This window comes from Octopus sinensis, linkage group LG5 (genome assembly GCF_006345805.1).
Source record: "Octopus sinensis linkage group LG5, ASM634580v1, whole genome shotgun sequence".
Classification (NCBI taxonomy): Eukaryota; Metazoa; Mollusca; class Cephalopoda; order Octopoda; family Octopodidae; genus Octopus; species Octopus sinensis.
In genome coordinates, this window is record NC_043001.1 from 72352374 (window position 1) to 72367538 (window position 15165).

Genomic DNA, 15165 nt, shown 5'->3' on the forward strand with positions numbered 1-15165 from the left:
ATGAGATGCAGTTTGGGTTCGTGCCAGGGAAAAGTACTACTGATGTTATATTCCTGGTAAGACAGCTGCAGGAGAAATATCTAGCCAAAGATAAGCCCCTATACCTGGCTTTCGTTGACATGGAGAAAGCCTTCAACAGGGTCCCCCGATCCCTTATCTGGTGGTCAATGAGGAAACTAGGGATAGATGAATGGTTAGTGAGAGCTGAGCAAGCCATGTACAGGGATGCTGCTAGTGAGGTGAGGGTTGGCAATGATTACAGTGAAGAATTCTGGGTAGAGGTTGGGGTCCACCAAGGTTCAGTGCTCAGCACCTTCCTATTTATCATAGTCCTCCAGGCAATAACAGAGGAATTCAAGACAGGATGCCCCTGGGAGCTCCACTACGCTGATGACCTTGTTCTAATTGCTGAGTCACTATCAGAACTGGAGGAGAAGTTTCAGGTGTGGAAGCAAGGATTAGAATCGAAGGGCCTTAGAGTCAACCTAGCTAAAACCAAAGTCCTAATAAGTAGGAAGGTAGACAAGTCACAAACGCCTTCAGGTAGATGGCCTTGCTCGATCTGTAGAAAAGGCGTAGGTAGAAACTCTATAAGATGCACCAAGTGTAAGCTATGGACACATAAGAGGTGCATCAACGTCAAGGGAAGGCTAACTAGGAAGATAGTTTTTGTATGTGGCAGATGCTCAGAGACCAACTTCCGCCACATTCCAGGGAGAAAAACTAGAAATAGTTGATAGCTTCTGTTACCTAGGTGACCAAGTCAATAGCAGGGGCGGGTGTGTTGAAAGTGTAACTGCTAGAGTAAGAATAGCCTGGGCAAAGTTCAGAGAGCTCGTTCCTCTGCTAGGGACAAAAGGCCTCTCGCTCAAAGTAAAAGGCAGACTGTATGACACATGTATACAAACAGTCATGCTACATGGCAGGGAAACATGGGCCGTGACTGCTGAGGATATGTGTAAGCTTGCAAGAAATGAAGCCAGTATGCTCCGATGGATGTGTAATGTCAGTGTTCATACTCGACAGAGTGTAAGTACCTTGAGAGAAGTTGGACCTAAGAAGCATCAGTTGTAGTGCGCAAGAGAGACGTTTGCGCTGGTATGGTCATGTGGCGAGAATGGATGAAGTTAGTTGTGTGAAAAAGTGCCACACCCTAGCGGTTGAGGGAACCTGTGGAAGAGGTAGACCCAGGAAAACCTGGGATGAAGTGGTGAAGCACGACCTTCGAACTTTAGGTTTCACCAAGGAAATGACTAGAGACCGAGACCTTTGGAAGTATGCTGTGCGTGAGAAGACCCGGCAGGACAAGTGAGACCATAACCCATGGCCTCAGTCCACTTATGCATACCTTTCCTTCTTGGGACACAAATCTCTACTTGTAAAGACCTGTTGAGGCAAGTGAAAATCAAAATCAAAATCGATCAACATCAATGGAAATTGTAGCTGTGATACCAGTGCCGGTGGCACATAAGAGAACCATCTGAACATGGCTGTTGCCAGCACCGTTCCGACTGGCTTCCATGCTGGTGGCACGTAAAAAGCACCATCCGATCATGGCCGTTGCCAGCCTCGCCTGGCCTCTGTGCCAGTGACACGTAAAAAGCACTATCCGATCGTGGCCGTTTGCCAGCCTCGTCTGGCACGTAAAAAGCACCCACTACACTCATGGAGTGGTTGGCGTTAGGGAGGGCATCCAGCTGTAGAAACATTGCCAGATCAGACTGGGCCTGGTGCAGCCTTCTGGCTTCCCAGACCCGACCCCAGTTGAACTGTCTAACCCATGCCAGCATGGAAAGCGGATGCTAAATGATGATGATGATGATATATATATATATATACATATTGGTAAAACGGTAAGATAACAAAAGAAAGAAAGAGACCTCAATATTATGTAAATAGAGGAAATTTATCTATACAATAATATGTTACATTACTCGATAGTCAAGATAAAACTCTGAGTTTCAGATGCCGAAGTGGAAATCCACAACACCATCTTCGGTTATCTGGCTATTTGAAAACGCTATGAAAAAATACCGTTATATAAAGGGAAATTACTGTGTTATAACTCTGCTTGCCTGCGTACTTATACATCGCTCGCATTTTTCGTCATAAAAATTATATAACAATACATAAAAAATATATAAAAAATATATAAAAATATATATCTTCTTGGGACATAACATAGAAAGCATGTTCTATCTGTTTTCTTTAGGGGACCAAAAATGTAACAGAAATTTAGTCACATGTGGGCATGATCCGAAAAGTTCTGTCCTTGTGTTTAGACATGTAGTAGGGTCTAAGCTGCTTTTCCAGATAAGCCATCTCTCCATGTCACATAGACCGCACCTTCCGCTGCCGTTTGTATAGGGCTTACATCTGGCCAAAATCTTCCAATGTATGTTATAATTGACACCTTTATCTCTTAAAGACCAAATATGATTAGATAATTGTGTCGCTTTTCTTTTGTTCCAGTGCCTAAAGCTCAAAGTGTGGTTATTGAACCTGGCCTTGAAGTTACCCTCTGTAAGGCCCACGTATTTCTTCGTCGAAACGGTGTCTTTAGTGGTTATAGAGTTTACGGTAGCTTCATATATGATAGTCTTGGAGATGGTGTTGTGGATTTCCACTTAGGCAGCTGAAACTCAGAGTTTTATCTTGACTATCGAGTAATGTAACATATTATTGTATAGATATATATATACATATCTATCTATATATATATATATATATATATACACACACACATATATATATACATACATATACATGTATAAATATATATATATATATATAATATATATATATATATATATATATATATACTCACACACACACACACACACACATATGTATACATGCATGTTTATATATTCATGCCAGGAAGAGCATCCTGTTGTAGAAACCAACCTAAAACTGAATGTTCTAGTTCTTGAAATTAATTTTTATAATTCTTCCTTTTCTTGATGTACTTCAAACAGCACAAAAGGAAACAAAATCTTCAAAACAATTTGGTTCTTGCTGCTGCTAAGATTCCTTTAAAATAAGAGATTTATGGCTTCCACATTGGTCAACCTACATCAAGGTTCTCTCTTTCATTTTTAAAAATTTAAATAAGTTTATCAGTGGATCAAAGTATGAATACATTTGATGTCTGAGAATCATTTTTGAGAGGCAAGAGAAATATATTTGAAGGGCATCCATTGGTAGAAACTATGCTAAAACCAAGATATCGGAGCAAGAAGTTGTTCGTCTGCTCCATTGGATCCTATCTCACTATCCAGCCCATGTCAGCATGGAAACAGATATAATATGATGATAGTGATGATGTTTAATTCAGACAAATTATCAGGATTGTCATCGCTATTGATCTCCTTATTGTTGTTGTCATCATCATCATTATTGTCATCATCGTTATCATTGTTGTTGTCATTGTTGTCATCATCATCATCATCATCATCATCATTATCACCATCATGTCACCATCATCATCATCATGTCACCATCATCATCACTATTGTTGTGGTTACCCTCTTCCTCCTCTTTATCATTGTCATCTTCATTATCATCGTCATCATCTACTATAATATATTGGAAGACTGATTCCTTCTTTCTCTTCATCTCTTCATCTTACTTTTCTTTATTTTTTTCTGCTGTATTTTCAGGAATGGCAGAAATAAAACCCATTTCAGTCTCTAGAAATGATTCTCAGGGGGTGATCTACTGGCACTTCCAAAATTTGGTAACCTCAAATTCTGCAAAACAGGTACGAAGATATCTTGGCATCTATGTCATAACAACATAAATATGATGAACTCCAACATTTAGTTCTATCTACATTGATTTAATCTTTGAAATGGCCTTCAAGACAAATATGTCTGAGATATCGTGTATATTTGGAATTGTGTCACTTATGAAGAATATTGGTTAGCAGCAGTTATGACATACTAAAATATATAAACAGACAAGCAGTAATTAGTAACTCCATGACATCAGTTTAAATACAGTGTGTGGCAGAAAAAGCTCCCATATTTTACAGTAAAGTTATATAGGTGTTATATCACACGTTCCAGTGACCTCTACTCAACTCCCCCTATATCTACTTCATCGTCTGGGGGCGTCCACACAACAATAGGTAATAATAGTGTCTTCATATAGCTAATGTTTTATAGTTTTTATTCAGTTACCATAATGGTTTAACCCTTTACAATTCTGTTTATTCCTGTGTCAAATGTAATGCTTATTGATTTACAATATTTTGAATTAAAGCAGTATTGTGTAGCTTTGCTTTTGAGCAAGTATGATGGGCAAGTGGTTCTATGGTGTAATGGTTATCACTCTGGACTTTGAATACAATGATCTGAGTTCAAGTTTTGGTAGAACTTATTTTATTTTGTGTAGGCACATGGTTTAGTGGCTAGAGTGTCAGGATCACAGTCATGAAGAAGTGAGTTCAATTCCTGGACCGGACAGTGTGTTGTGTTCTTGAGCAAGACACCTTATATCACATTGCTCCAGTTCACCCAGCTGTAGAAATGGGTTGTGATGTCACTGGTACCAAGCTGTATCAGCCTTTGCTTTTCCATGGATAACATCAGTGGCGTCCAATCCCGGTGGCATCCAATCCCAGTGGCATCCAATCCCAGAGGCATCCAATCCCAGTGGCATCCAATCATTCATGACCAATGGAGGTCTTTTACTCTTGATTATATAGCTTCATGATTTTGATGAAGTGATTGTTTATTTTTGAATGACATTGTAGGGTAGGTGTGAGAGGCTGAATCTGGTGAGTTTGAACATAGAACAGAGCAGAACATTTGGGCCTGAGGTGGGTGGTTTAAATGATAGTGCATACTATATATTTACACTTAAAACATTCATCAGCCTTTAAAATGTGGCAGGTATCTTTGCTGTACCTTGTTTATTGTCACATTTAGTTCTATTAATTTGTGTCATCAGACAGGAATGATGGATGCTTCACATATTCCAGATGTATATGACAGTGTCCCAGGAATGTTTCTTTTAAAACTACTAATACTCAGGGGTTACTGCTCCCTACAGGAATACTGTGGTTATTAAGAATGTATGGGAGAGTGAGAGAAGGAAAGTGGGTTATATTCACTCCATTCTCACATACACTCTTGCAAGCTTTACTCATCCACCCACACTCCCTGTTTTTTTGGTTCTATTCACTTTTACTTACTTTGTACCTTCAGGGTCCACCAAACATCATCACTATTTTTTATCTTTCCCTGCTCCCAGCTGATCCCTCTCCATTCTCTCTTCTAAAATGTGAGTAGCCACGTGGTCCCTCTACAGCAAGAAATCTGTTCTGATCTGCCCACTTCTCTCATACTTTACCCCTTTATCTCCTCACATAAAACCACCCAGCCTCAGGGTTCATAGTCTTGCAAGCCACACGGTGGTCTTAATAGTACTAGTTGCATAAAAAAAGCAGCCAAAACTCATTCTAAAGTGGTTGGCATTAGGAAGGGCATGTGACCAAAGAGACCATGTCAAAAAAAACCATGCCAAAATAGACACTGGAGCATAATGCATTCCTCAGATCCATTAGATCCTGTCAAAACATTCAATTTTTACCAGCATGGAGAATGGATGTTAAAAGATAATATGGTGATGATGATGACGAGGAGGATGATGACAATGACATTACTGCCTCTGCCACTGCCATCACTGCTGCTGCCAGCGATAAGAGTGGTGATGCTGCTGCTGCTGCTGCTGCTGCTGATGATGATGATGATGATGATAACAATGATGATGATCACGACAGTGAAGATTAGGCTTACTCCTTAATTCCCTGATATCTCAATTGAGATTCTCAGCTGCAGTTTCTTACTTGAAGAAATCTGGCAGAGACCAGTATCAGTGAATGAAAACTGAGCCTAGCGCATGACTGGTATTTTATTTTATTGACACCAGAAAAAACAAAAAAGGTCCAGCCATCACCTCTGCATGAGTATGGCTTGGTAACACATACCATGCCTTCACTAGAACAAGTATAATTGATCTTTGATTCTCGTAGCCTTTGAACCAGAATATCCAGGATGTGACAAGTGGCAGGGGTGGGTGGGTGTGAGATGGTTGTGCTAGTACTTGGCTGGTGCTCATTTTCAGCTGAATAGACTGAAGTAGAATTAAAGGAAGTGCCATAAACAAGGACATAAAGCACTGTCTGGTCTAGAAATTGAACCCATGACATTATGATCATGAGCCAAACACCCTAACCATTTCTCCATATGCCTTCAGCCACCAGAATGATGAAAGGATTTGAACTCTGAACATAGGCAGTGTGGAACAAAATATCACATGATACTGTAATAATTCTACCATTCCACTGCCTTGATATTTAGTCTCCATAAGGCAGAGAGCTGGCAGAATTAGCACACAAGGCAAAATGCATAGTGGTATTTCATCCATCTTTATATTCTGAGTTCAAAGTCTGCTGAGGTCAACTTGTCTTTCACCCCTCAGGAGTTGATAAAATAAGTACCAGTTGAGTACTGGGGTGAGGGTCAATGTAATTGACCTACACCCTCCCCCCAAAATTGTGGATAGGAAGCAAACTTCTTACCACACTACCACACCTGTGCCTATATATATATATATACATATCTAATGTAGGATAAAAGTTTTTCAAAAAAAAATTTTATCAATGGCCAGCATATTAAAAAATACCTTTAAAGGTTAAATTTATAAATAACTTATAAAATAAGGGCCAAAGAAAAATTCTAATGCCCTTATAATGGTTATTGACAATTTGTCTATTTTCGGCATATTTGGCATTAGAATTTTTCTTTTGCCCTTATTTTATAAGGTATATATATATATATACACACACACACACACACGTGTGTGTGTATGCCTAAGAATCCATAAGTTAGGTAAAAATGCACTTGTATATCTTTCAGTAGAGTGGGTATATTAATTGAAATGTACAGTATTATATGTCAATTACAGCCAATCTTACTAATCGTTTTCACCCTAGGGGTTCAGTGGAGTGTTAGGTAACAGTCCAATTATGTAACCCTGTGCTCTTCAGAGAAGGGAATTATGGAATGAAATATGGTATTTCATTCCATAACTGCCATCTCTGAAAAGTGCAGGGTTACACAATCTGATTATTATCTAACATTCTATTGAATCCCTAGTGCAAAACCAATTGGTATGATCAGCCATAATAGATATATAATACTGTACACTTCAAATTAATATATATATGTATATATATATATATATATATATATATATATATAATATATATATATATATATATATATATATATATATATATATACATACATATATATATATATATATATATATATATATATATATATATATATATATATATATATAAAGTTAATCCAAACAAGAAAACAAAAAAAAAAACAATGCAAGGACGTGGAACAAATAAAGTATTACTGGACGCTTAGGAGAGAAGGGAATGTAGGTAGGTAGACAGATAGGCAGATAGATAGGCAGACAGATAGGCAAACAGACAGACAGACAGACAGACACATACACACACACACAACAGAAACAAATAGACACTCTTATAATTGTTAAATTTATCTAAATCTGAAATTATACATTCAAATTATTTATTAATTATTATGATGTGAATATTTAATATTTAGTAGACATGCCCTTTGCATTTTCCAATGCAAGGACTATTAGGCATGCTACTGATCAGATGATGAATTGTTCAACCCCCTGCTTTTGTTTTAATAAATCACAGAAAGAAGAGTGCATGCATGTGTGTATGCGTGTTTTATGTTTGTTGATGAATTCTTCAGTATGAATTCATGTAATCTTTTTAAGGAAATTTATAATCCAGCAAGATCTCAAATTCTGCTGCTTTTACAGATTTGTCAGGAATATGGAATGACACTGTTCAGTATAAAGCGCCACAATTTCAGTATCATGGAACTTTTAATAGGTATGTAGCAAATATTTTATTCACTATTCTTCCTCAGTCATTGTTGTTATCATTGCCACTGTTGTCATTCTTTGGGCACAGGTCAGATCTGATCAAGCAAACCCATGATCAAAGATTTTTCATGTGTATCACAGTATATCCAGGACTACATTCATCAGTTTTACATTCCTTAATTTTTAAGACAGTATAGTATGTTTTGAGGGAGATTTGGCTGCTATTTTCAGAAGAATGACTTACTATTTAGAGGCTTGGCATTATAAAGGGCATCCAGTTGTAGAAACCATGCAAGTACAGACATTGTACTTTGATATAGCTCCACAACTCATTGGATCCTATCAAACCATTTACCTCATGATAGCATGGAAAACACATATATATGCAACAGAGACCGTATTAATACTGGGAAGTAATATTTATCCCCACTTAAACATGGATGTTCTGTTAGAACAAACTATACTGCAGCAGTTATTATGAGAGAAAATCTCATATTGGTTATTTGGTGCCAACTGCATTGTTCTTTATATTGCTAGTGGGGAATATGCAAAATTAGTTTATTATTAAGAAACAGGAAAAAAGAGAATTAAAAAATGGAAAAAGAAGTGTGTGTGTTTGGGGGAAGCATCAGAAAATGGAGTGGGGGGGTATGATGGGCCATATGCCCCAGAACACATGGCGTGCTCATCCATGCCCTGCAGTAATGACTGTGATGGCATTGCAATAGAGAGAGGCCAGTGACACTCATTGTAGCAGCCATTCTACCCTGCAGGGTTCATTTCTGCAATGGGCTGTTGTTATCCCTATTTTGTGGAGGAAATCAGTAATATGGAGTCTTAGAACAACTGACATTTTGACAGTGACTGGCACAAACTGATGCCATGTCTGAAGAAGCATCACTGTTGCTAAAGTCTAGAAATATGGTAGAATCATCATTTAATGTCCACCTTTCATGCTGGCATAGGTTGGACAAGAGTTGATCAGGCAGGAACCTGCACCAGACTTCTGTGTCTGTTTTGGCAGGGTTTTTTCGGCTGGATACCCTTCCTAGCACCAACCATCCTGCACAGTAGACTGAGTGCTTTTTACATGACACAAGAACAGGCGAGGTCGATTTTGGCATGGTTTTTACAGCTGGATGCCCTTCTAAATGCCAACCACTTTACAGTGTGGACTGAAAAAAAGGGAAACAGTTAGACTTTTACAATTGTTAAAATCTTTACTGTTTGACAGATACAACTTGATATATAAAGATATAAATATTTGTTTTCTCAATGATTTCTTGCAGACAAAGTTCGGAAATTTATAGAAGGCAGCAAAGGACAAATAATGTTGGAGGCTTTTGTTTGTCAGCGACATTTGGAACATGGAAATGGTAAGTAACATATAACAATGGTTAATCTTTGTTTATCAGACACTGGGAATATGGAAATAGTGAAACTTAATATTAGTTAATCTTTGTTTGTCAAAGACAAACAAATATGAGAATATTTGGAATATGGAAGTGGCACCAAACAACAAAAGTAGCATACTACAATAGAATACTACCTGATGCCATAATGATATTAAAGGGATATTTTACAGTATCAGAAGAAAAATAAACATCACCACCAGCAGCATTACTAGTTATAGCAGCAGTACTACTAGCTACAGCAGCAGCAGCAGCAGCAGCAGCAGCAGCAGCACCACCACCACCACCACCACCACCACCAGCAGCATTAACACCTGCACCAGAAGCAGCAGCAGCAGCACCACCACCACTACTTCCACCAGCACCTGCACCACTACCATTCCCACAACTGCTGCCCTCACCACTACCACAACCACCATTGCTACTATCTCACCACTAGCACCCCCCCATCACTGCCACTGCCAACGTCACTACCAGCAACACTATCTTGTTTGTAAGTATCCGAGTGAAGTCAATACTTTTGTCCCTATCTTTACAGATTACTTTCATCGTACTGAAGAGATTGAAGTCTGCGCTAAAGCATTGCAGAGTGTTAAAGGAAACCATTTTCAGTGTGCATTCTATTGCAGCATCACTAAAAATTGTGCACTTTATTGTTTATCCTCCCATGTGTGTTTTCTGTATTCTAAATGTACTGGAACCTGCCCTATGATGGCATGTCTGAAGAAGCATCACTGTTTCGCTAAAGTCTAGAAAAATCCCAAATGAGTTAAAACCATTTCCTTCACGATTCATTTGCATCTCAACAAGAGATAAAACCAATTCTGTCAAGTTTCATCTGTAGGAACCGATTTAACCAGATTAGCTGGTTATATTAACAGTAATATAAACATTTGAGGACCCAATACGTATAATAAATTTTACTCCGATGCTTTTATCAGTGTTTGTTGTTATTATAACTTTATATAAAGGTAGGGAGCTGACAAAATCTTTAGGGCATTAGAAAATGCTTCATGCCTTTTATTCTGGTTCCTAACATTCACAGTTTGAATCCTGCTGAGGTCAACTTTGTCTTTCATCTCTCTTGGGTTGATAAAATAAATGTACCTGCCAAGTACTGGGGTCAGTAGTATCAACTAATCCCCTACCCTCAAAATTGCTGGCATTGTGTCCAAATTAGAAACTGTAGGGATTGAAACCCAAGCATGAAATTACTAGTTCACTGTGATGAATGAACCAAACCGTGTTCACATGTCCAATCTTAAAAATCATTCATTCAGCTTGAAGCCATGTTGAAAACATCATCTTGAATGTTTTTGAGGAATTCCGGTTACCTCCTAAACTTCTTTGAATTTTCAATTTAATGTAATCCACACTCTCTCAAAAACATATTACTATGAAATGTTATCTAAAATTATGGGTAAAGAAAGAAATAGCAAAAAATATTTGAAAATGGGGGTGGGAGTGAAATTTCCGAGGGTTCCACCCCACCTCGTTCCTGGACCCAAAAAAGGGTTTTGTAGCATATTAGGAAGCCACCGAAATTCAGTCAACAAAAAACAAAAATTCCAATGATTCCAGAATGTGTGTGGGTCCAGTTTCCCACCCACTCCTTTTTTCCGAACAAAAATAAGGGGTTTGCAGTATATTATGAAGTCAGGGTATCGTTTCCATGCAAAAAATCTGAGTTTTTTTTTCTTAGTGAAAAGATCAATGGGAGTGGGGTGGGGTGAAATTCCACCTCACCCCACCCCATTTTCCGGACCCTTAAATGGGTTTTGTAGCATATTAGGAGGTCACCAGAATGCAGTCAACGGAAAAAAAAAATTCCAATGATTCCGGGATATTGAGGGCGGGGGGGGGGGGAGAGTCCGGCTCCCCCCTTTTTCCGAACAAAAATGAGTTTGAAGCATATTAGGTTAGGGTACTTGATTCCACGCAAAAAATCCGACTTTTGTTTTTGTCAGTGAAAATCGTACGGGTGAAAGGATCAAAATTTACCCATTTATTATTTTTTTTGTGGGGGTGGTCTAAATAACATTCAACATATACCTTTTACTTGTTTCAGTCTATGGACTGCTGCCAAGCTGGGGATACCGCTTTGAAGGGTGTAGTCGAACAAACTGACTCAAGTAGTAATTTTTTTAAAGTTTGACGCTTATTCTATGGATATCTTTTGTTGAACCCTTAACTTATTGCGATGTAAACAAACTAATACCGATTGTCAAATGGTGATTGGAGGCAAACACAAATACACATTCATAGATATATATATACATACATGGTTAACGTGTCGTTTAGTCATAATAAAGTGAAAGTAAATTGTACGGAAAAAAATTGCGATACACTGCAAAAGTAACGGCAATGGCATATCTGATAGTGGGGTGGTGGGCTTCAAGTGCAGGGGTTTCATCTACTTCTATACTCATGAAGTTGTTAACCATTCACTCAATTTCGTTGATCCAAACTACGACAGCATCCATACACAGACTGTAGATGGGGGCGATGGTTGCTCACCATGAAAGAACTAAGGCGGAATGTGAGACTAGTGATGATTTATTTACTATCATCATCAACATGTGTGACGATACGAATTTAGAAATCGGGAAAAAACATTTACGAATCTCATTTCATGCATCAATAACTATTGTGTTTTTCCATAAATGTAAATGTTTTCATCTTATAAAAAATATATGTACGGTTTTCATGTTATATGAAATATATATATGCAAGTCCTAGATATTCGTTATGTCAGTGGTGACTTGGGGACAACATTTTGTCCCAGAATTTAATACTAAATTAGAGGTGCGACTTATATACGAGTAAATACGAATATATATATATATATATATATATATACTAGACGAGCAAAACGCCCCCCCCGTCCGATGAACGGTGCTGAATCATATCTGCTGAATAAAAAGCAATCAGTGTTTTCTTTTCATTAAAAAATAATTATGCATGCCTTTGTTTCAATAAAACTTTTGGTTTTGTTAAACGAAGTTAATGCAAAAAAAAAAAAACTTCTTGAGAAACCAATTAGTCTTTCCTTCCTTCATGCCAAGTTTGAAGAAAATATCTTTTTGCATCTTACTTTTTTGGTCTCTTAAATATACTGCATTTTGTGGCATTGTTTCAAGCCAGCCGGCTTTTTTTTGCGCAAACTACACGTGCATTTTTCTCGTGTACGCGTAGTATCGATTGCAACAGCTGATGTACTTGCGCGTACAAATGCACGTTCCCACGGCTTTATCGATCGCATTCTCACCCGGAATCGATTTTTGTATTTTTTAAAGACTTATACACGCCCTGATACCGTCGGTATCTACATATCAAATTTGAGCGCAATCGAATGGAGGATGCCCGAGATCCTAGAAGACACACACGCACACACACAGACAGAACGGATTTTATATAATAGACTACCCGTAACCCATTGAGTCACCGGGAAAGTCCAAGTTTTGGTTCGCGCCTTTTTCTTTTTGCGCGCGCGACAATTTCTACAGCTTATCCGAATGAAAAGAGGAAGTACACAGAAATATAGAAATATTTTACGTACCTATCGTATACGTTGGATTAATCTCGACAAAACACAAGTTTAGTCACTTCTATCAGAATCGTTTACCTTTAAAGCGAAAAAACAAAACCGACGTATACGACAGGTATGTAAAATATATTTCTGTGTACTTTCTCTGTTCATTCAGATATGCTGTAGAAATTATTGCGCGTGCACACACACAAACACAAAAATTCTCCAGACATTTAGCTGTTATTTTTAGCATATCGAGTTCCGTGATCCTTTTGCTACGCATATCAGACAAAACAGCCACTCATTTTCACTTTTAGATAACGGGATGGGGTGGCGAGGGGTGTGTGGATCAATTTTGGAGGTTTTCATAAAAAATTTGAAATTAAAATTTGTGCCCCCCGCCATATTCTTAATCTCTGTATTTTCCAGGTATATTGAAAAAACAATTCGAAAAAAGTAAAAGATTTGGGGGTGAGGGAAGAGGAAATAAAAAATTTGAAAACGTGGCTTTTTGCATATTCGGAATCTCCGTCATCGAAAAGAGGCATATCTTAGGAATCTGGTGAAAAAAAAATCGGAAAGGTGGGAGTGGGGCTGACTGTGCGCCAGGTCCACCTACACACACATACATATATATATATATGTATATATATATATACACACACACGCACATAATATAATACACACACACACACACACACACACATAAAACTAATAAATACACTTAAAGACACCAACTCACGTAAAAGGAAACACTCTCAACTCTTCCACACACACAAAATAGAAAAACTAATGTAACAGAATTATATTGCAAATATATTTAATCTACCGTGTAAATTTGTTTTAGCACCAACACATAATCCAAATATATAATACATACAAAACAATCCAATGATATAATACATATTATAATGGTATGTATTAGCACAAACGCATAAAATTTAAATAATTTGGATAGCAAGTCCAATTAACAAATGTATTGTGGTTCAGTTTCCAATTAACGAAATATTTTGTTGAGTGGGTCCAATAATCAAATATTATTAATATATGATATATATTATTGTTAAGTGTTCCGACTCGTGAAATACTTCAACATTAGAAGCATCAGTAATGCGGACTATTGTGGTTACTGCTTTATTTCTTCTCTATGCGCTTTGAAACGTAATTCTTTGGTCATAGTCGAACTTACAGAGGCGAGATGTCCAGAATGGTTATTCTGATTATGTATGTCGTTAAGCCGGACATTGAGTTGAGTCATAAGTTGATGTAGTTCAAGTTTTAGACCATATTCTTTCAATACTGAACAGAGCGTTTGAATAAAACAAGATCTGTCCTTTGTACGAGACTCCGAACAAAACCCGGAAGAAACAGTCAACAGATTTGCCCATAACGGAATCGTCGTATAATTAATCGATTTTTTAAAAAACCCGAATAATCCATCATGTTGGACGTTAACTTTTACAACAGGACTAGTATCAACGATGAAGAATTTTGGTTTTGCAGCGAGAGTCGAATTTTCTTTTTTAATTAGTACTTTCAACAGAGAATCAAAACTAACGAAATTATCCGTGCCGTATATGTAGTCATCGTCTTTGCTATAAGTTAATATTGCGCATACAAAACAGCTATAATCATTACTATGCTCCGACAGACTGCTTATTAGATCTTTCATCTCTGTTACACTTCGATCCTTACGGAAAATAATTTTAAAGTTTAAAAACGTCAGAGCTTCTTTCAGGTCTTCCGCATCTCTTTGAGAATTTATTCGTGGAGCTATTTCAGTATGAGAATCAAAACAGTTGTAGATAATAAGAGCCAGGCCGGGTTTGGTGGAGTTAGTGTCACACTCTACTGTAAAATGGCACTTTGAGTAATTTTTACTGAACTGCTCCGAGGAATTACTGGTAGAACTTTCTTGTTGAAAGTTAGAACATTTCTTATAGACCCCATCGGTTGGTTTCGCATCACTGTAATCCATAATTAGAATAACGTGCTTTATATATTCAGGCAAAATGTAGACGATGGAAAAAATGTAATAATATATAAAGTTAGAAATCAAATATTGTTAAAGAGATAAGTTTGAGCATTAATAGCAGAATAAAAATACGGCACCTATTTACAACTAAATAGGTTTAATAATGTGAGCGAGACATGTACTGAATAAGTGACATTTGATGTCAAATTGAACTGTTTCATAATTATAGAAAGTTCTCAACGTCACATCCGTTTGACTTTGTTTGTATGTACGTACGTACGTACGTACGTACATATGTA

The 15165-nt window shown here is 37.5% G+C and overlaps 2 protein-coding genes across 3 annotated transcripts in view; one reads left to right on the forward strand and one right to left on the reverse strand.

The window, feature by feature from the left end:
* Window positions 1–10297, forward strand: part of LOC115212181 — a 27739-nt gene extending 17442 nt beyond the window's left edge. For both annotated transcript variants that reach the window (XM_036502736.1, XM_036502735.1), the window contains exons 2-5: window positions 3663–3763; window positions 7885–7957; window positions 9240–9326; window positions 9901–10297. In XM_036502736.1, the coding sequence (XP_036358629.1) occupies window positions 3665–3763; window positions 7885–7957; window positions 9240–9326; window positions 9901–10115 (474 nt within the window). In that variant the 5' untranslated portion in view covers window positions 3663–3664 and the 3' untranslated portion in view covers window positions 10116–10297. The remainder of the gene's footprint in view (window positions 1–3662; window positions 3764–7884; window positions 7958–9239; window positions 9327–9900) is intronic.
* A 3720-nt stretch (window positions 10298–14017) lies between these two features.
* LOC115212182 (caspase-7) lies at window positions 14018–14869 on the reverse strand. The gene has a single exon (XM_029781022.1). It carries the CDS (start codon window positions 14867–14869, stop codon window positions 14018–14020), a length of 852 nt encoding a protein of 283 aa, XP_029636882.1.
* Between the last annotated feature and the right edge of the window lie 296 nt (window positions 14870–15165).

Bases quoted from the DNA above. Each gene is read 5' to 3' on its own strand.
- LOC115212182 (XM_029781022.1), bottom strand. From the start codon at position 14,869: ATGGATTACAGTGATGCGAAACCAACCGATGGGGTCTATAAGAAATGT.